The 21,256-nt window shown below is 43.3% G+C and overlaps 1 protein-coding gene across 7 annotated transcripts in view; it reads left to right on the forward strand.

Annotated features, from left to right (window-relative positions):
- Positions 1-21,008, forward strand: part of MYLK3 (myosin light chain kinase 3) — a 33,525-nt gene extending 12,517 nt beyond the window's left edge. For 3 of the 7 annotated variants that reach the window (XM_039721331.1, XM_039721327.1, XM_039721329.1), the window contains exons 2-13: positions 4,898-4,988; positions 6,336-6,768; positions 8,840-9,393; positions 10,716-10,821; positions 11,868-11,961; positions 12,247-12,356; positions 12,992-13,133; positions 13,868-13,938; positions 15,330-15,458; positions 16,458-16,610; positions 18,309-18,441; positions 19,342-21,008. In XM_039721331.1, the coding sequence (XP_039577265.1) occupies positions 4,898-4,988; positions 6,336-6,768; positions 8,840-9,393; positions 10,716-10,821; positions 11,868-11,961; positions 12,247-12,356; positions 12,992-13,133; positions 13,868-13,938; positions 15,330-15,458; positions 16,458-16,610; positions 18,309-18,441; positions 19,342-19,413 (2,088 nt within the window). In that variant the 3' untranslated portion in view covers positions 19,414-21,008. Of the gene's footprint in view, positions 1-892; positions 1,571-1,689; positions 1,855-3,875; positions 3,942-4,897; positions 4,989-6,335; positions 6,769-8,839; positions 9,394-10,715; positions 10,822-11,867; positions 11,962-12,246; positions 12,357-12,991; positions 13,134-13,867; positions 13,939-15,329; positions 15,459-16,457; positions 16,611-18,308; positions 18,442-19,341 lie in introns of those variants that run through there. The other 4 variants (XM_039721325.1, XM_039721332.1, XM_039721328.1 and 1 more) reach the window with 4 other exon arrangements.
- The last annotated feature ends 248 nt before the right edge of the window (positions 21,009-21,256 follow it).

A 21,256-nucleotide genomic window follows, 5' to 3' on the forward strand; every position in this document is an offset into this window, starting at 1 on the left:
CCAAAGGCTTTGCTGTGGTTCCATTGTTTCTCCTCCCTGCTCTACACCCCTTTGACACTGTCTACACCAGACATAGTTGTGTGACAGTGTCACATCTGGCATGGGACAAACTGCTCTCTCTTGATGCCACAGTTCATCCTCTGTGGCAGAGAACTGACTCCCCTTCTGTGTGCTATTGTAAGGGTACATTCATTAATGTTTCTAAAGCATTCAGAGCTGTGGCAGTGGAGCCTGTGCAGTGTGAAGTGACTTTTTCTGTTCTCTAGTGTATAGTAAATATGCTGTGATTCAGAAGTGAAAAGCAAGTCAACAACAAATCCTTTAAGATTTATGATTTAATAATTTAATTGCTAATAGTTAAATTAATTCTGCTGTGCCTTCATTATGATTATTTTTTACTTGATTCATTTTTATAACCTGGAGAAAGATTTAATTTTAGAAGTTTCAGTTGACAGAGACATGCTGGTGCTAGATACGTATTTCAGGTCATTGTCATTGTACTCTATTTTTAAATTCAAGTGCCAGCCAACTGAAAGAGCACCCTGTGTCTATGCTGGGTGTTCTGCATCCGTGCTACACAGCTGAGTTCTTCCAAGCTTCAGCACAAGGCCAGCCAGTTTACTTCTATTTTTTTTCCCTGTTTAATGAAGGGAAATGTTCTAGCACCTTTTCATTATCACAGAACTAAAACTGGTCATGAAAACAATCCCCCTCCCTCCAGAGGCCTGCGCAGGCATTGGCCATTGTTAAGATGCTTGCCTATCAACAGCCACTCGAGAAAGAATTTTAAATGGTTTTGTGACGTCAAGGAGGCACAAGAAAACATAGTCTGGTGCCAAATTGCCTCCATCATTGAAAGCACACAGTAAGAAACAGATAACACAGAAATAAATCTTTTGTGCAGTAGCTATCTCACGATATGCTCTAGCGACTCCAGTAAGTGAGCTCGTCTGGTGTAGGAATAGCTGAAGAAGATGAACTTTCAGAGCCTCATTTTCTAATTTATGGTTAATGCAAAGGCAGCCTCATCTGTCTGACTTCCTGCTGTCTGGACACAATGTCTGCAGGGAGCTTGGACCTGGCACAGGGAAACGCCCTGACAAGGCTTCAGCCTGCAAAAGTGACCAGTTTAAGTACGGTGGACAAAAAGCTGTATCTCCTGAATGAAAAGATGGACAAGCTGCTGCATTTCCAAGAAGACCTGACAGGCAAACTGCAGCGAGTGGACAGAGGCATTGCTGATGTGGGAGGTGGCATTAAGAGGCTCCCAGTGTCCCCAGCAGCTCCTGGTGGCACAGATGCAGTGCAGCAAGGCCCGGAGGAACCGGACAGCGCTGCCCACGCCGATGTCCAGAGCATGTGCTCAGAAGTGTTGAATTTGATGAAAGCTGCCCAGCTAGATGCCTCCAAGCATAAGGAGAGGCTGGCAAAGATAGAGAAAAGGGTTGATACCCTGGATAAAGTTATTACATTTGTGGGAGAAGTATTAAAAAATTCTAAAGTAGTGGATTTCATTCTCAAAGGCATTGTGCCCTGGAAGAAGGGGAGTCTGCTGGAAATCCCTCTTGAGGTTGGTTTAGTTTTACTGTTCTTCATTTCACTTTATGACATAGAAGGGCTTTAGGCTCTCCTGTCAATCTCTTGCATGATGTTTAATTCGAGTTTTCCTTTCTGTACTGCTGGGATGCCTCCAAGCATAAGGAGAGGCTGGCAAAGATAGAGAAAAGGGTTGATACCCTGGATAAAGTTATTACATTTGTGGGAGAAGTATTAAAAAATTCTAAAGTAGTGGATTTCATTCTCAAAGGCATTGTGCCCTGGAAGAAGGGGAGTCTGCTGGAAATCCCTCTTGAGGTTGGTTTAGTTTCACTGTTCTTCATTTCACTTTAGAAGGGCTTTAGGCTCTCCTGTCAATCTCTTGCATGATGTTTAATTCGAGTTTTCCTTTCTGTACTGCTGGTACAGGTTACTGCTGGGACCTTTAAATTGCAAGGCTCTTAAGGCAGGGAGCAGGCTCAAAACAGTGTCTGAGGTTCCTGAAGGGTGCTGGGCAGTCCTGGAATGGCTGTGAGAAGGAGATTGCTACTGGAAAGGAAAATTCAGCTTCTACCAGTGCTCAAAGCTCAGCAATGTCACCCGATTCAGTGACTGAATTGAGGCCCCAGTGAAAAGTAGGAGTAACATACTAGAAGCTTTTGGGGTTTTTTGAGAGAAGCTTCTATTTCCTTGTTCGTTCACAAATTCTGGACACAGCACCAGTTCCTGAGACCTGTGCTGACTTATGGTCATGTTACTGAGCAGATTTACACCTCCTTAGACATCTTAGTTGTCTTTAGCTACATTTTTGTAGTGCAGCTGTGACTTCATCAACTCCATTGACATCAATCACTCCTGAAATCAAGTAGTTCTTGTGTTTGCAAGTTCCCAGACATCAGTTCCCAAGCATTTCTTAATTATTGAGGACAGTGGGTGAGGGACAGGCAAGACCAGTAATTAGTTTATATGGTGTTTTAAAATAGATCAGCCTTGTTTTTTAACAGTTACAGGCATCTGGAATTAGTTCTAGGTAATGGGAGTTTCCATTTTTCACTGTGGCTTCTATCCCACCACGGGAACAAAGAGAGGAAAACTGCAAGACTGGAATATGTTTATGCATTCCAAATCTCCATCTGTGTGGAGATGTGATTACAGTAAGGAGAATTTAGCTCAAATGACAATGTCCATTGGTATCTGATGCAAATATTTTTCACCAAAGCTGTAAAATCCTTTGATGGGGAGGTACATCTGACCCATTAGAAGAACAGAGCAGTGCTTGATGGCAATGTACCTTTCCAAGCTTTCAGTGCTCTCCTGGTCTCCTTTTTGAGTGCCAGAGGCTGACAAGTGAGCTGGCCTGTTAGGAGACAGAAGAATTTACAAAGTGCTTCCATTAGTGTTGAGAACAATAAATCATGCATTAGTTATCAACCTTAAATCTGTATAGAGATAAAGCTCAGTTCCAGCCTCAGTTCTACGGGTTTTTGGAGAAATGGGAAAGTCTGATGTGTTTTGGGCAGAGCTATGTTATTGCAGTCACTGCAAAATGCCTGGAGACAGATACTGTCCTTTGCTTGATTTTGTGGATAGGCAGGTAGAGATTGAGATGGAATGAGCTGCTGGTGACAGCCTGGTGGCCTGGGAGGGGGTGGAGGTCTGTATGCCAGGCTCTAACCTGTGCCTTGGGGTGTAGTGGGTGAGCACTTAATGGCAAACTCCAGTTTTGCAGTATGACCATCATTGTCCTCCTTTTTTGTTTCTGGTCATGAACACTTTTTGAAATTGGAGCGTGAGGTCAGTTATAAAACCTTAAGTCTGTGCTTTGATCACAGGCTGCTGGGTGACATCTGAACCAGGCTGGAGTTAGTGAGGCTGTGTGTGTACGTGACCTGGCTGGGGAGCGTGGGGCAGAGCGCAGGTGAACAGTTACCTTGTGCTGAGCCATGTGCTAGCTTGGCTCTGGATTCTGCAGCCTGCTCTGTGGCAGCAGCACAGACATGTCCAAAGAGCTGCACAGTTGCAGGGGGAGCACACAAAAAGAACTTGCTGCCTGCTTGTTCCTGTTTTCCAGCCTTTGCTGTTTGTACCAGGGCTGTGCTTATCACGGGCTGGGCTGGGAGTGGGGAGGTCCTGTTTGCATTTCTGGGTGAAGCTGTTTGTGACAGCATTCCAGGCATGCCTTGGGAATGCTTATGGAAGGAGTTTTGTGGGGTTGGAGTCAACAAAGACTATGAATTGAGCTTCCTAGGTTCCAAACCTCTAACTTCTTACTTAAAAACCAGGAAAAAGAACGCACCAGCATTAAACTGTCACTTACCCAAGGCTTTCTTTGCATGTAGGATTGTGCCAGAATAATGTTCACCCTGGTCATTGTTGCAGGTTTGCTTAGAGCTGTAATAAAAAGGGTAATGATTTTTTCCTACTTTTACTTTGTGGGTGTTTTGTTTTTTTGGAATGGGGAGGTGGGGAGGCTCTGTTCAGTCTGTAGGGTTGGTGCATGAAGTCCTTAACTGCTTTTACTAACAGGTGAAGGGCTGATGTGCAGCTGTAATCAGTTACCTGCAGAAATACTTTGTGTTGCTTATTTGCTTGTACAAATCAGGATAGGATGCTAGATCATCACTAGATTTTTAACTGTATGTCAACCACAGGAAATATTATGCCTTTCCCTAATTTTGTGTAATGCTTTTTGCTACACAGAAGTCAGTTGTAATTTGATTTCACATGTATTGCTGTGTGAAGTCTTTTGTGGTACTGTTACAAAATGTCCCTCCTCTCAAATTAATTGGGGGAAAAACACTGCTTAAAGATAAAACTGCTTCTGTTTTTAATCATTCTAAAGGTGACATGTGAAATGTCAAGTACATACACAAGAGTTGATCTAGAAACTAGTGGTTCTTTTTTGATATCACCTCTTATCAGGTCAAATAATGAATTTTGGGGTACCTCGAGACAAATATGTTTTGACAAATATATGCAGAAACATTACTTTTCATTCTGTCACCAGCCAAAAAGCAACAGAAATACAGCATCATTTCTTTTCCTACTGTCTCATGTTTCACATGTCACACTTTTTAATCAATGTGAGTAAAAATGACAGGAGGCAAAAACCCTGACAGTGAAAATTTTGGAAAGCAGTAAGCTAATGTTTTAATCTGTTAGGTTGTTTTAAAAGGATGCCTGCCTGCAAAGGCAGGGAGAGACTGGGAGAAGGAAGTAAACACAGCACTGACTAATAATTCAGAAGAGGTGTAACTGCCCATTTTTCAGAGTCTGAATGCCTACATAATTGCAGGAACCTAGTGGGAAATAGACACTCTTGGCTGTAACTGTAATTTCTGTGTTCCCCTGTCATTTTTAGGCCAAAGATAAGTCTGAGGAGAGTGGTGCAAAACCTAAGCATGTGCTTAGTAACAGAGGAACCCAGACTGAAAGCAAGAAGCCTCTGGAAGGTATGTATCACTCCAGGCATGCTGCAAGCTTTGACTCTAGAATGTGCAGCAGACAAACTGGAAATTAATAGCCTGCTATTTCCCACTACCTGAATTACTCAGATGTAACTGAGTAACTTTGCCCCTCAGTACTGGGAGAATAGAATTGTTCTCACCACTTTCACACGATGATTTATCCCCAGGATCAAGCACCACAAAAAGCTAGAAGATATAGAAATTAAAAGGAGCACTTTTGTATAGCTGAAGAGCTGGGCTTTTTGAGTTGGGTTTCAGTGAGCTGAATTCAGAGAGCAGAGCTTGTTTGGAGATACTGTGAAGATAGTGGCCCCATCACATAGCAAACCCAATAAGTTCTTTTCCATTAATACCTCTGAAGCAGCTCTCCCTCTTCCCCCTCTCTGAAAAAGGGATGTGTTGACACTGGAGTATCTTTTTTTGATCAGCAAGTTTCACTGGTGTGCCAGGGCCAGGTTCCTATTTAGGGTGCATCTGTCAGGGCACTGCCCTGTTGCATGCACTGTCAGTGCCTGTGCAGCTGCAGCAGGGGTGAATGTGATGTTGAGCAGGCCCTGTCATGCTGCTGTCTTCACAAATTGTCAGTGAATCCTTTGCCTTATGGACAGCCCCCTTTTTAGCTTCATCGCTTTGGAAGGGACAAAAACAAAGCAATGGTCACAGTTCTGACCCAAAAGCTACACAGAGCTGTGAGCAAACCTTGGTTGCTGGGCATGCTGAGTGTTAGTAATCACAGCATTGTCATGGGAAGGTGATGAAGAACCTTTTAATCCTTTTGTGCAAACTGCAAGTGGGCTCTGTCCTGTGCCTCAGTGTCCCTTGGAGTCCTGCTGGGTGTGTCCCTACCCCCCTGACTGGGAAGAAGGGTGTGGATCAGGAGGGGCCTGCAGGATCTGCAGTGCCTTAAACTACCTGTTATACTTGCCCACAAAGTGATTTCACATTTTAGACAGGATGAACTTGAGCCTTGCAGGTTTTTTTTTTTTGCTTTAAGGAATCCAAGTCCAATCTGTCATTTGCCCACAAAGTGATTTCACATTTTAGATAGGATGAGCTTGAGCCTTGCAGGTTTTTTTTTTTGCTTTAAGGAATCCAAGTCCAATCTGTGGCACTGCTGGAAAGGCACCAGAGCAGGTGAATCTCTGGCTTTAAGCCATAGGCATCAGTAGTATCTCGAGCCTGATGGTGTAAGGGTTTTAAACCTTCTGGGGAATTCTTGCTGTCTTTTCAGGTGTAACTGTGGGTTATTTTGAGAGGTGTGTTGCTTTATTCCTCCTCTGTTTTGCCATGACTACTGCCAAGGATATTTTATTAATGGATTATTTTATTCAGAGACAAAGAGCGTGAAAAAGCTGGATGAAAACAAGGGAGCATGTGAGAAAGTGAACACTTCCAGTGCTGTAGCCCACAAAGCTGACTCCAAACCCCAGCTTAAAGACAGGACAGCACAGCAGCAAGGGGCAGAAGGTGCTGGCAAAACACAGAGCTCTACGAGCTGTCCACAGCAAAAGGACATCGGTGTCAAAGCTGTGACTCAACACAACGGTCTTCCCTTCCTACATCAAGATCATGCAGGCAACCAAAATGCTCCTGCTAAAGCACAGCACGTGGACAGAGCCCCGGGCCTTGCTGAGAGCCACAGGCAGCTTGTTCATCAGAAACCTGGGAAGAATGAAAACAAAGCTGCAGCAGCAGCATCCCGGGAAGCCGTGCCCTCCACATCCCGGGCCATATCCGACACGGGCTGTGAAGTGACACACACCAGGTAAGGGCCTTGCTGGACACTGTCTGTGGGACCTGAAGCCTTTCCGTGGCTTAGAAGGGAGAAAAGGAAAGCCAGGCCATTAAAGGAGGCAGCTCCTGCGTGGTGGGATAGGAGGAGAGCTTGCAAGGGTTCAGGCAGAGGGCTCAGGGGCTCTGTGTAAATCCTGTGCAGCCCAGGGCTCAGGTGGGACAGAGGTTTGAGGTGTCAGCACTTCTGTGTGCTGACATGCAAAGGTGACCACCACAGAGGAGCTCAGGTGCTTATAAACCACTCACTCAAACCACTCACTCCCTCCCAGCTCCTTGGTTTCTGTGGGGGTGAAAGGAATTTGAGATATTTATTAGTGTATGACAAAACCAGAGAATTTGTGTTTGTTCTCCTCAGTGTTTTCAGTGTTTTAATCAACTAAAGATTGTTCATTTTTTAATCTACATCAGGCTGATATTTTCCTCATATAGGTGTTTCATAGTCCATTTTCCTTTGGATTATTTATCTAGGATTTTATTTTAATTCCTTTTATTTAAAATTTAAAAAGCCCACACAAAAAAACCCCCCACCAAAACTCCACAACCAAAAGACACCTCCCAACTAAACCTGAACAAATGGAACTTCTGTGGCAGATTTAACTGCCAATGTCTTCTCTGTCTGGATGGGTGGCTGTAAAGTGGTTTATATGTGTGTGTGGGGGTGACAGACACTCATCCATACACACCCACAAATGGATGTATGACTTTGGGTGGGGAATTTCACCATTTTTCATGGGTACAAATTTGTTGTCTGAGCCCCAGGTTTGGTTTGGGGATGAGGGAGGCCAGCAGGTAAGTGGAAGGCAGAAGCTGGAGTAAGCCCCAGGGGCAGCTGCAGCCCAGGCATTGTCATGGCTTGGAGTGTGAAGTCACATGAGGGTGGTAAATGCCTCTCTGAAATGGATGCAACTTTAATGAAGTTTGTGAGCCCACACAGAGGCATCAGAGGAACATTGTGTTCCCCAGCTTGGAGAAGTGCCCGAGAGTCCCACTGAGCCCAGGCCTGTCTGGATAGCAGAGGAAGTGTTTGCTCAGAGCTGCCTCCAGCTGCTCTCACAGCTCCCACCAGAGCAGCACAGACCCACAGCACAGCACCAGGGTGTTAGAGCTGCAGAGAATGAGACATTTCAGACTCGTGTTTTAAGAAAGCAGAAACACCTTCTTTTGTAACATCTTTTGTAATGAGGTTGTTGAAAGAGGCGATTACCTCTGTGAAAATGAGCTATGTTCTCTCCCAGACATCAGAAGCTGTCTTCATTTGCCATTGTAGAAAAACTACTTTACAACTTCACAAGTTTCAGTTCAGCCTCAGTAAAATCAGACTGCTCATTACAGTTGGAGCTGTAAGAGTTGACTCAAACATTATCACTCAAATGTCTTTGATGGAGTTTAGGAACACAGAGAATTTGTTCTAATCTGTATTCTTTTTAGGCAACACAAGAGGGAAAAAAAAACATTAGACTTTTCCAGTGGTTAAAATGCCAATGAAAATAGTATTGCTGGAGTGAGAGAGTTTATCAAAGTTAGATTTTTAAGAGAAAGCTGTGGAAAGAATGCTAGCCCATCAGAAGACCCAAACACAGATGGCTGAGTGTGCAGGTCAGCCAGCTGGAAGAGGACACAAACCATCAGATGTGTGGAGCCATATGAGCAGCCAGCCATTCAGCTAATCAGCCTGTAATTTGTGAAGGCAATCACTATCCTCTCTCTGCCCAGATGAGTGGTGCTTTATTAGACCAACTGTAATAATTGCAAAAAGTGGGTAAGTTTTCAAATGCAGGATTAACTCTTTGCAGGGTGAGACATTTTGTTCAGCAGAAGGGTAGACATATAGAGAGAGGAGGACACAGAGAAAGAGCCAGCATGATTTTGGGTGCTCTCCCCTTAGTGTTTGTGGGTTGTTCCCAGCAAGATTGGTACAGTTACAAATTAGTACAGTATAGAAATGTATGGGTTTGGAAACAGATTTTTCTTCCCCCCACAAAGTTACAGAAACCAGGCTGGCCACCTGCATCAATATGAAATGTCTCCTGTTTGCTCTGCAGGATATCCATCAGTGTACACATGACTGACATGAAAGAAAAGATTGAGATGGCCAAGGAGGGAAATGTAAGTGACAGCAGAGGTAAAAGTTCCAAAGTGAAATCCACACCAGCGGACTTGAAAGGAGTCAAACAGCTGCCTGACAAAATAAAACTTCAACAGAGTCCTAAAAACATCAGCTCCAAGCCAGATTCAGAAGTTAAAGGGGACAATAAGCAAAATGAACTTGCACCTCCAACAGGGAAGCAAAAGCCATTCCTGAGCAAGCCCAAACCAGGTGAAAAAGCTGAAGAGAAATCAGAATTAAAATGCGAGCCCATAACCTCACAAAATACCTCTGCAAAGGAGCCTGTGAAAGATGCAGGGGTGAAAGTGAAAAGCCATCAAGAAACAGCAAAAGCAGAAAAATCCCCAGCAGATACCAAGTCTGAGAGGAGGGAAGCTGAGACTGCAGGGGGAAGCAAACACAGTGCTCAGCAGTGTACAGGAGAGGCACCAGAGAAGACCACGTCTCTGGCAGCTGGCAGAGCTCTTCCCACTCAAGGAGAAATCATTGGTAAGTTGCTCACAGTTACTCTTGAAACTTGTACATTAAAGATTTTGTGCCATTCCTGCCTGTTGTGTAGACAACAAGAGCAGGAGCAGGGCTCAGTAGAACACCCATGTCTTACACTTCAAGGCCTTTTTCCATTGGGTAAATTTTACTGTGTGAATAACAATTCACAGATTCTTTTAATAGTAGTTTTTGTTTTAAAGTGTGTTTTGGGAAAAAAAATTAAAATAGCATGTAGTGTATGTGTGATGAGAAGTACGAGAATTTTGAAAAAACCCATTTTCTTTAGATGAAGCATTTGTTCCTTCAGATAGAGAATGCAAACCAAGCACACTTCAGCAACCATGGAGATCCAGAGCACAGAAGAGCACTGCAGGAAATGTTTCCTGTTGTGGCCTGTTGTGTTGTTGGCCGTGGATCTCTTGGTTCCTGAGGGAACTCTTGGTTGCTTTGTCTCAGGGAATGCTCTCTCCTGGCAGGGCACATGTGTGTATGTTCCAGAGTGTACAGACATGGGCAGATGACCTGACTGCTCTGGCATTCTGAGCAGGGCCTGGAGATGAGTTGAATACATGTTAAATTGCAGCCTGAGATACCTGGAGATTAATTATAAAACTGCTTTCACTGGGGGACATAAAATTGGTTTAATGAAAAACCTTAGAAAACCTTGGACATGAAGTGATCACAGTTAACTAATTTAGCTTACCACAAACAGACTAAACTTAGTAGTTGTAATGCTAATAAATGCAGCTTTAATTTGGAAAATCTCTGCAAAATTCTTGCTGCTAAGAGGATCCCTGTGATTTTATCAATCACTGTCCTTACTCCTCAGTGCTATGTATTTTTGCTGGTTTTTCTGGCTGTCACACAACAATTAAAATATAAGTGTAATTTTTTTCAAACTTTCAGGTAACTGCAGCTTTAATTTGGAAGCTGCAAAATTCTTGCTGCTAAGAGGATCCCTATGATTTTATCAATCACTGTCCTCATTCCTCAGTGCTGTGTGATTTGCTGTTTTTTCTGGCTGTCACACAACAATTAAAAAATAAGTGTAATTTTTTTCAAACTTTCAGGTAATATTTTCTGGTGGCCCTTTCTGTTAATGCATAAACTACAATGCTGGTCTCCTAAAGGTGTCCAGTGGGTTAAAAAACCAGAGTGGAGGTTCAGGAGGTGGGACGCCAATCTCAGTTGTGGGGCTGTAAAAGGGCTTTAGCAGCGAGAGCCCCTCGCATGCTGTGGGGTGAAATGCACCGTGTGAGGAGGTGGGAAGGACAGGGACGATGTCAGAGGTGGTGGCAGTGAGCAGCCTGTCTCCCCTGCAGATGACAGCCCCTCTCCCCCAGCGCCGTTCGAGCACCGCATGGTGAGCGTCAGGCAAGCGGAGGTGACCTCGAGCTACTCGGTGTGTCGGCACGAGGTGCTGGGGGGGTAAGTGTGCCTGTCCTGTGCCTGTCCCGTGCCTGTCCTGTGCCTGTCCCGAGCCCTGCAGCTGCCCCAGCCTGTGTGTGAGGGACACACGAGCTGCCACAGGGGGTGGGTTTGTCCTGGAGCCCTTTGGGTGATCACAGCTGCTCCTACATCAAGGGTGTCCCTTAGATGGCTGGTTTCTGCCCCAGCCCCGTTTTCAGAAGCCTCACTGCCATCCTGGTCACTTCTTTTCATTTGTTTTAATAATCCTGGCCTCAGTGTTCCTGTATCCTTAAGGCAGACAGATTCAGAGCATTTGAAAAGTCAACAAAGCCCATTAGGTCAGGCAGCTTCCAAAATATTTTTTTTTCTGTGCTGAGTTGCACATTATAACTCTTCCTTCATTTTCTTTAATTATTTTGACCTTATGTTTGGTTTTCACTCATAGGAAGTCTGCAGCTGCTTCAGCTTTTGTATTCTTGTATCCTTACTTATGTGACAAGAAGGCTTGATTTACACATTGATCCACATACAAATATGGCTTAATAAGTGTAAGCAATGTGATGCAAGAGCAGGGAAGATGGTGTTTAGGAATCCTCCCAAGGGGCATTAACATATCTGCGTGACATGGGGGAGAATTTACAGCATGCCAGAAATGCAGGCTGTGGAGTGGCTACAGTTACTGGTCTTATGGTCATTTAAAAATTCTGGGATCAGGACAGAAATATCCTTGTTAATAGACCCACTAACATATCCCTGAAGGACAGCGAGGGGGTCCAGTTACAGAAGGGAGCCAGAGCATGGCCAGACCATCATAGCTCAGCAGGACCAACAGGACTTAATATTTTAATGTAAGCACTGAACAACTGGCTGGAAAGATAAACCTAATCCTTCATAAGCTGAGAGAAAGAGGAGCTCCATGCTGCTGGCCACCCGACTCCGTTCACTTTGTACTGCGCTATTTTTGCTCTTGATAAGAATAGTTCCAGGAGAGGTTTCTGTGCTGAGCTGCTTTCCCATCATCTTTACCATCATCTTTCCCATCATCTTTTCCTTGGCATCCACAGGGGCCGTTTTGGGCAAGTCCACAAGTGCACGGAAATATCGACGGGGCTCAACCTGGCAGCCAAAATCATAAAAGTGAAAGGAGCCAAAGAGAAGGTAACCCCCACTGCTGGGAGCTCTGGCCCTGCCCTCCCTGCCAGGGCCAGCACCACTGCCTGGGGCTGCCCCATGAGGGGCAGCTCATCCTTAGTACCATCAAATACTGCAAAATCTTGGGCTTGCTGTGACTCTTCATCATCTCCTGTATTCTTGATTAAACCCCCAATTCCTTTGAGATCTGTGCTGTAGCTGTTGTTGGACTTCATAAATAGTTCTATTTGGTTTGTTGGAATTTAAGGAGTGTATTTTGCTCATTTTTTGTTACTTTGTTATTTTTTTCAGGAGGAAGTAAAAAATGAAATTAACATCATGAACCAATTAAATCACGTGAATCTGATCCAGCTTTATGATGCTTTTGAAGCCAAAAATAATATCACTTTGATAATGGAATAGTAAGTTTAAATGATCTCAGGAATTGTCAGATATCTGGGTTTTCTCAGGTCATTAAAGCAAATAGGGAATGATAATTCTGAGCTGTGAAGAAGTGAGTGGTTTCTCAGCCTAAGAGAGAGTTGATCTCACTTTCAGAAGGAAAAAACAATGTTTTAAAGGTAATTTCTTCATGTTAAAAGCTTGTCAGAGCTTTATCTCTGAGTAATTTTCTCTTCTGTGCAGAATTAAGTTCAGTTCTCAGCTCATGTGAAACAGCTTTCAGTCTGAGAAGTTCCATTTAGTAAATTTTGTAGGTTGAAGACTTATTTTCCCATGACTAGTAAGATGAGTGAATAACAGACACTTTAGTACTCCCTGTAGGTTCTCCAGGTCCCATAGGATCACCAGGTCATGTGGGTTTGGGTTTGACATGTATCTCCCCAAATACTAGTGCCAACTTTGCCATTCTTGACTTTAGACTGATCCTTAATTTCTAGAGAATTAAGTCTCTTGAAGTCATTGAGGCTGCTGATACACTTTACAGTGGATGATTTGTTAGGACCCTCAATTACAGAATCTAATTGCCAACATGGAAATAATTTGGGCTAATGCAAGCTTTCAGGGTTTTTAATGCTTTTCTGTGTGAACATTTTAGCCTTGATGGTGGGGAATTGTTTGACCGGATCACAGATGAAAATTACCATCTGACAGAGCTGGATGCCATCCTGTTCACCAAACAGATTTGTGAAGGAGTCCACTACTTGCACCAGCATTACATTCTCCACTTAGACCTGAAGGTCAGTTGGTTGTGCTCTCTGTGCTTTAGTGGTGCTGCTTTAGGCACCACAGAGTCTCTGATTACTGAGGGGTAATTTCTCATTTCATGGACTCACGTCATAAAGGAATAGAATTAATTGCTGCAGTGAATGGAGCTGTAGAGATTGATTACTTTTTCCCTATGTCTGTGTTCCTATTTCAGTAGCTTGCTTGGAATCATCAGGATTCTGGGCTTTTGCCTTTCTTAAATCAGAAGCTTTTCATTCTCTGTAGCATTAAACAATTCCCTTTTATGATGGGTAGAAACACCCCACCCAAAACCTCCTTGGCTGGGAATGCCCCCAGTCTTCTCTCTATTTCCCCTACACTTTTTTAGCAGTGTACAAATACCTGCTCAATCATCTTGTATTGTTTGTACCTTTTACTCCCTGGAACCAACCTGCAGCAAAATTGCAAAGTTTTCCTAATGGTCCCTTTATAATGGCTATTTTAAAATAGAAATACAAACTGTTTTTTTCCTGCCTGTTTATAGAGCACCTTACACAAATGACATTAAACCAGGCTGGCTCACAGACAGTTCTGCAGATGGACCCCATCACCCCCCATCCCCACCTTGAAAAACATCCTCACTGGAAAAAAAATTGGGTGCATTTGATCTGTTTTTTGTGGTTTTTATGGAGGGAATTTTATATTATCTTTTGCTAGATATCTCTCTCAAACATTTAACTCAAAATACCCTCTTCTCTTTTTGTAGCCTGAAAACATCCTATGTGTAAATCACACAGGAAACCAGATTAAAATTATTGACTTTGGATTAGCAAGGAGGTAAGGAAGTTCAGTTGTGGATTATTTTAAAAAACAAAACCAAACTCACAAACCTCTGACATGTTTCTGGTAGTTCTTTGGTGGGGGGTTGTGTTTTGATGGCTCTGTAATAATTCTGTGTGAGTGAGCTAAGCATTATGCTTTTGCAGGCATGAGTTTTCTGCTGTGTGCATTAATTATCTAATTACTTTTTCAAATAACATTTCACTTGGATAAAGCTTTACTACTGTTCTAATTATCTCAAAATTATTCCCCATGTAGAGCTTTTACTCTAGGGACTCTGTGAAAGCTCCCAGAGACTTCTTGACTGCAGGGTTTCATGGTGCAGGTTCTAATTGTGGAAATTATCTGCTAAACTCTTTAAGTAGTTAAGTTGATTGAAGGAAAAAAAGAAAAAAAAAAGCATGTTTGAGCCACCCCATGTGAAACAGGAAACCCTCAAAAATAGGGACTTTTCTCAATTCTTTTATTTTGCTTGCATGAGTTTAAAGAAAGGCAGTGAGAGCATAGGTCAATTGCCCTAGAATAAAGAGGAATTATTTCTACTATTATGGCAGTAAGGATAATAATATTTCTCTAATTATTTTCTAAATACTTTGAGATTTTTCTTCAGCTACAAGCTGGTACATTCATGCATATTTATTTATATTTATGTGCTTGTATATAAGTGTCTGTTCAAGGACTTTCTTTCACAAGTATTTTATGGAAACAAAAAAAAAAATACATTGAGTTTGGGGTTTTGTTTCTTTGGTTTTTACATTGGAAGGGCAGTTTTACAACAAGATCATCCAGGAGAGATTTCCAAGCAGTGCTGCAGTGGTTTGTTCTGTCTGAACACAGATGTGACTCCAGCTGCCCTCAGTGGCAATTGTTACTGCTTCAGTTTTGTAACCTTGCCCTGTTTAGCAGTAGCAGAAAGAAGAGTCATTTTCCCCTCCATGGGGTCACTGTTACTTGTTCCCAAGCCCAAATAATCCTCTTCAGCCCCACCTCAGTTACAGAGTTCATATCTGTGATGCAGATGTTCACCCTGAGCTGTAGCTGGGCACATCCCACTAATCCAGTGCTCTCCAAATCTTGTACAGTCAAAACTGCTTCCTTTGTTTTATGGATTTTGGACAACATCTGGAAAGCATCCTGTGGTGTCTGGCTACCACTCTTTGGTAAAGCTGCTACCACTCTTTGGGGGAGCCCTTTGCAGGGTTTAGTGTCCTTGTTCTTCCTTCTGGCTTTGCTCTGGCAGAGGGACAATGATGGGAAATTCCCCTGGGTCACCCCAGAGCTGCCCTGGCTGCAGGGCACTGGGCTCTGCTCCCAAAAGCTGTGCCTTGCCCTTCCCTTGGTGGGATGAGCTCCCCAGCTCCTGACTCGTGCCTCTTCTCCTGGTGCAGGTACAAACCCTGTGAGAAGCTGAAGGTGAATTTTGGGACTCCGGAGTTCCTGGCTCCCGAGGTGGTGAACTACGACTTTGTTTCCTTCCCCACGGACATGTGGAGCGTGGGAGTCATCACATACATGCTGTGAGTGCCCCAGGCCCTGCAGGGCAGGCTGCAGCAGCCCCTGGGCCAGCTGCCTGTCACCACTCCTAAGGAATTCTGTCAAAACCCCCAGCTTTCCATGCATGGGCACCTCGTGTGTGTCCAAAGTGTCTAAACAACAACTGAGCCTTTGATAAATATGTAAATGTTCTTCTCCCTTACCGTCTTACTTAGCAAAGTTAAATGGGTCAGGTATTTTTCTTTTACTCTGCAAAGTTGCCCAAAATATGTGAGAATTTTAATTTTGATTGTGTTTTTGAGGACTTGAATTAATTTTTAAATTTGTAATCTGATAATTTTATAATCTTAGACTTGGTGTGCATCTGCTCAGGAGAATGAATATAATCTGTGTTGGGCCATGGGTCTAAGAAATGACCTGTCATGAATAAGGCTAAAACTTCTCTCTGATATCTGCATGGCAACCATGGCTACCTTCTGATGAGCTTGTTTTGCATCCCAGAATCTTTCACAGACATTTTCTGTAAACTGGATAAATTTCTGGTTTAAATTTGTATGTTAGCCAAAACCCGACTGAATAAAGTAATAAATGATGGAAGCAATAAAGATGGGCTTAGAGACTAGCTGTAAAAAGTAATTTATTGTTCAGAATTTTGTTTAATTAAAGCCACATAAGGATATGGGCCCTGATTTGGGAAAGCTCTTGAGTCCCTCTAGCTTTCCTAGCTGGGAAAGCACTGAAGGATGAACCTAAATCCTCATGAATCCATTCCTTGGGGATCTATTAATGGTGCTCCCTGGCCTGAGTGAACTGCTAGGGGGTAACACTAAATTACAACACTTAATTGCCCCAACCTATTGCCTTATCCTGGCAGGGACTGAGAAGTGGAAGCCTCCATAGCTGAGAGCCTTTTCTCTTCATAAAATAACAACAGTTACAAAGCAGGGGATTCACAGAAGGAAAAACACACCTTGCATGTGATAACTGCTCTTCTTTCCCCACCCCATCTTTCTTTTTTTAAGGCTTAGTGGCCTGTCCCCATTCCTGGGAGAGACTGATGCAGAGACAATGAATTATGTAGTCAACTGCAGCTGGGATTTTGATGCAGAAGCATTTGAACAGCTCTCAGAGGATGCCAAAGACTTTATTTCCAGACTGCTTGTGAAGGAGAAAAGGTACGTGGGTCTGATTGTGAGCACAGTGGCACCAATGATATTAAATTCTTACCAGCCAATTGTTTGGATTGCAGCCAACAATGAGAACTTACTATGTGACATTTTTGTGTGCTGGCACTGGGCTTGCTGGGCAGTTCCTCAGTGATCCAGAAGCCCTTGTTTTAAAGGACAGTGTCTGTGTACCCTGATTGAGGAAAGTTGCTTTTCACAGTAGCATCAATACAGGCAGAACACAGGAAATCTGGAAGGATTTGCAGTACAGGAATCTGTCTCTAAAGCTTTTGCTTCTCTGAGCAAAAACTATTTCTGTTGTTAGTTTGGACTGTCACAAGCCTTGACAGAAATTGCAAAAATGCCTCTTGAATGCCAGGGAGGATAAATGGAAGCTGCAGCTGTGAAAATGTGCATTGTTCTCTTCTAAAGTGGTCTGCAGGCTTTTGGGAGATATTAGGCAGCATTTGGGACTTAACTCTGCTTGTGGATTCTCATTCTTGGCTCCACTGAGATCCAAAGAGATTGCACATATGAAACAATACAGAGAGTGAGGATCATGCTGATGTCAGACCGTGGCTGGGGGATTGGCTGGGTACAGAAATTTTTCTCTTGCTGAGTAGTGATACAAAACTAATCAAATCAGGAAATGATGCATACAGTAAAACAGATTGTGTGTTTGAGGGGAATTCAAAGGAGTGCTTAGAATATTAACAACTTCCAGATTATTACCTAAATCAGACAAATCAGTTCTAGTACTAATTCCATTCTGAACAATAGGTTGCTATGAAAAACAAAGAATTAACTGAAATTTAGCATATTGCCAGCAGGAGAGATCTAAGGATTTTTTTCTCCGACTGTGTAATGATGATTTGCTGTGAGACTGTAAAGTTTGGAGTCTTCAGTTTTTCCGTGCAATGGGATTAGGGTGTCCAGAGGGACCCTCTCAAAGTCTGGTTAGGAGCTGTGACTGAAATGAGGATGTGAGAGAAGAGTTGCAGAGCAGTGATGAGCTGGCCCAGTGGCTCCCAAGGTGTGTGGCAGCCTCTGCTCTCCTGCAGCCCAGGCACCTTTGCCCTGCTGGGACAGTGGGTCTGGCCCTGGGCAGGATCTGCAGCCCCCTCCCTCCCTGCTGGAATCGGGCTGGGCAGGCAGGAGCTGTCTTTTCATCAGCTCAGTGACAGCTCACATGGGCTCAGGAGTTAGACATAGGCTTTTAATTTGAAAAAAGGAAAATTGAACTTTGTTCTCAACACCTCTACCTGAAGATTTCCTCTATTACCATCTATTTACCAAACCTTTTAGGATAGGCTGTGCATTTGGGCCCATTGTTGGATGTCAGGATATTAAGTATGCTTAGCTTGATCCAAGTTTAGGGTGAATAGACAACTGCACTTTTTAAATAAGAGGCACAGAATATGCTTTATAAATATGAGGCACAGCTTGTGCTGTCAGGACAGACAGATAACACCACAAATGTTACTTTACCATTAGCAAAATTCTGAATTTAATGAAGTGATAGATTAACTTAAGCACAGCTCGACCAAGGCGCTGCAGAGGCAGCAGCAGTCCTTCATCCCGCTCACCCCTCCTGCTGGAGGCTGCGGGATGCTGTTAGCATTTCATTTCCTTTGGGCAGTTTCTTTGTCCCTCCCCAAGAGCAGGGGGGCGGAGGGGCTGGGTTTTCACGCAGATCTCTCCCTGCAGCTGCCGGATGAGCGCCACGCAGTGCCTGAAGCACCCGTGGCTCAGCGACCTCCCTGCCAAGGCGCAGAAGTGCCGGCGGCGCCTGAAGTCCCAGCTGCTGCTGCAGAGCTACATGGCCCACAGGAAATGGAAGGTAAATCGATCTGCTTCCACGGGGAAGTCACACAACAGGCACAGCCATTCCCTCCTCTGGCTGGTGGCTTCTTGGTTGTAAGGATCAGCTGGATATCAGAAGTCTGTTTTTACCTGCAAATGAAGTGTTTTGTCCTGCTTCTATTTCTTTGCAAGTTTGGTTTCAATTTTCACGCTGATTGGTGCTTACAAGTTTTTTACATCTTTCTTTCTATCTGTTCAGAGGCTTCAGATGCTACTTTATGTTAGAAGTTCCTTCTCTTTGTACTTTTTCCATTGCTAGCAGTTACATTGATCTGTTGTCACTAAGGACTAGGGATGTAACTTAAGGCAGTTTGTGCCTCCCACTGCAGAATGGGAGTGTGGGAGAGAGGAAAAAAACTAGGCTTAAACCCATTGAGAGAGCTGTTCAGGATCTTACTGATAAACCCCAGGCTCCTTCTCAACTAAGTGTTTATGAAGTGATAGGTAATAATTTGTTTTTGAGTCTCTATTTGGTTGTAGATAATTGATCCTAAAAGGTGAACACAGCAATCTTGTTAGAAAGAAGCCAGTGGAATTGTGAGGCAAACTCGGTGAGGACCACTTCCTTCTTTTCTGTCACTGGGGAGTTGCATTTCCTTGAAAAGGAGTTAAAAGAGGCTTACACTTTTTTCAGTCCTGCACTGCAACTGCTTGGTGGCAAACTTCTACACTTGACACAATCTAAAAACCTGTCACTGTACAATTCATAATAATACTGAAGAACCTCACCATGCTGTGCAGGAATCACTGCAACCCACACAAGCTGGGGGTCACTAGAGAGAAATGGCTTTACCAGAAAGAGAAATCCCTGTCAGCTGCAGAAAAGTTCCTTTGCCTTGGTTTCACTCACACTTGGACTGTTCTGTTCTGTTCACAGAAACACTTTTATGTGGTGGCTGCTGCTAACAGGCTGAAGAGATTTCAGAGTATGTCTGGCAAGCTTGCGTGAGCTTGTGTGAAACCTCCACTCCTGGAGATGGACATGAGGCCATGGAAGGAGGACTCGGTGTCTCCAAACATTTCTATCCATGTTTTATAAGGTTTTGGGACTGACTCCCTCAATTATTTTGTGTGTTAGTGCTGTGGTTCCAGAAGAACCCTAAGTAAGGAACATAAGATTTCTAAAAGCAGAAGCTACTTTGTTTGTTTTTACAAGTTTTTAGTTGTTCTATACAGTGGTGGAAAAACGTGGCTGTTACTGGGGCTGACTTCTTGCTGAAGGCTTCGATTCTGCAGAGTATTGGTGTGCTTATAGCAGAAAACCCCTGGCATTTTCTGGTCTCTCACACCAAGCATGGGATCTGTTGAGACTTTTTTTCCTGACTGATGTTTGTGTGTTACCAGCTTTAGAGAACTGCCACACAGTGGCACAACTTGTCCCTCAGGTGTTTGTTACTTAAAAGATACAGACATTGTTTTCTTCTATATTTCTTTCCAAAAGGTAATTTCCCCACAACATGAAGATGCTTCAGTGCAACTCCAGCTTGGATGGTTTTGGTTTGTTGTTTTGGTTTTTTATTACTCTATTCTTTCCTTTAAAAAATAGTCAGTGCATAGTTAGGAACTATGAGGAACCCTGGTTTGAGGGAACTTAAGTCAGTCCCTTGCTGCTGTTTCTTAGGGCAAGTTGAATTGAGCCGAACTGATTGAACTTCTGGAAGGAGATGTGTGACACTGCCATGCATACAAATCACCTAATGACTGTTGAGTCTATGCAAAAAGATCTCATGTTGTAGAGAAAAGAGGAGAGTTCCAGGGATTTTATGTTTCTAAAACTTGTAAGTGCTTTTCATTGTCCATGACTGCAGCACTTGAGTTGCCAAGTTTGAGCATTTGTTTCTCCTCTCTGGAAATGTTACTGCAGGATGAGGAGCTGGTGTGGTGTGACATGCAAAACAGGTTTCATTTCTAATAGGTTCAGTGACAGGGAAACTGTGTTGCCAGACTCTGCCTTTAGTCCAGTTAGGAGGTTGAAGCCCTTTTTTCCCCCTCACTTAGCTCTTGAACATTAAACCTTTTCTTCACAATATTAACTTATTTTGGATTTTAAACTCTTTTCTTATGCATAGAGTGGGAGCCACAATCTCTCAGATAAAAGTACAATATTATTTATTAAACCTGTGGTTTCCTGTTCTGGATTCTGCAAAACTCAGTGTGAACTGGATGGGCTCTTAGGAAAAATGGAAACTAGTTACTAAAAACAGCTTTCCAGCAAAGGCACCTGTAAAGTTCCTTTGAACTTCATGGACTTTCACACCCCTTGCATTTGCAGAAGTGATGGTTGCTAATGATGAGGTTTGTAAGACTGCCTTACACTGATCTAGCTATCTTCCACTCAAGTGCTTCTCACTTTGCACAGTCCTGACTTTTTTGCAGCATTTCCAGAATTGGGACAGAGAAGAATCTTGATCATTTATCACCTTCTATGAAGGCCCACTTTTGTTCATGTTTTCCTTCCACAGTGTTTCTGCATGCTGAATGTCATTGTATTCATTGGTCTGTATATTTCTGAATTAATACTAATAAATTTCATGAAAGTGGAAATATTCATCAACATTGGTTTAAGCCCCGCTGCCAGACAAACCTGAAAGTATTTCTGGGTGGGTCCAGAGATACAGGCCAGGCAGGAAACTGCAAAAGAAATGGAACAAAGATCTCCTCTCTAAGCTTGACTGTGAGACACAAAAAATCTGTTGCCTAGTCAAGATCCTTTTCCTCTGGCTATCTTCATTCTTAAGGCACAGGCATCTCCTCCATGTTTCTTATTTTGCATTCCAAGTACCTGTGCCAAG

Source organism: Passer montanus, unplaced genomic scaffold (genome assembly GCF_014805655.1).
Source record: "Passer montanus isolate IOZ18808 unplaced genomic scaffold, ASM1480565v1 scaffold45, whole genome shotgun sequence".
In the NCBI taxonomy this organism is placed as follows: Eukaryota; Metazoa; Chordata; class Aves; order Passeriformes; family Passeridae; genus Passer; species Passer montanus.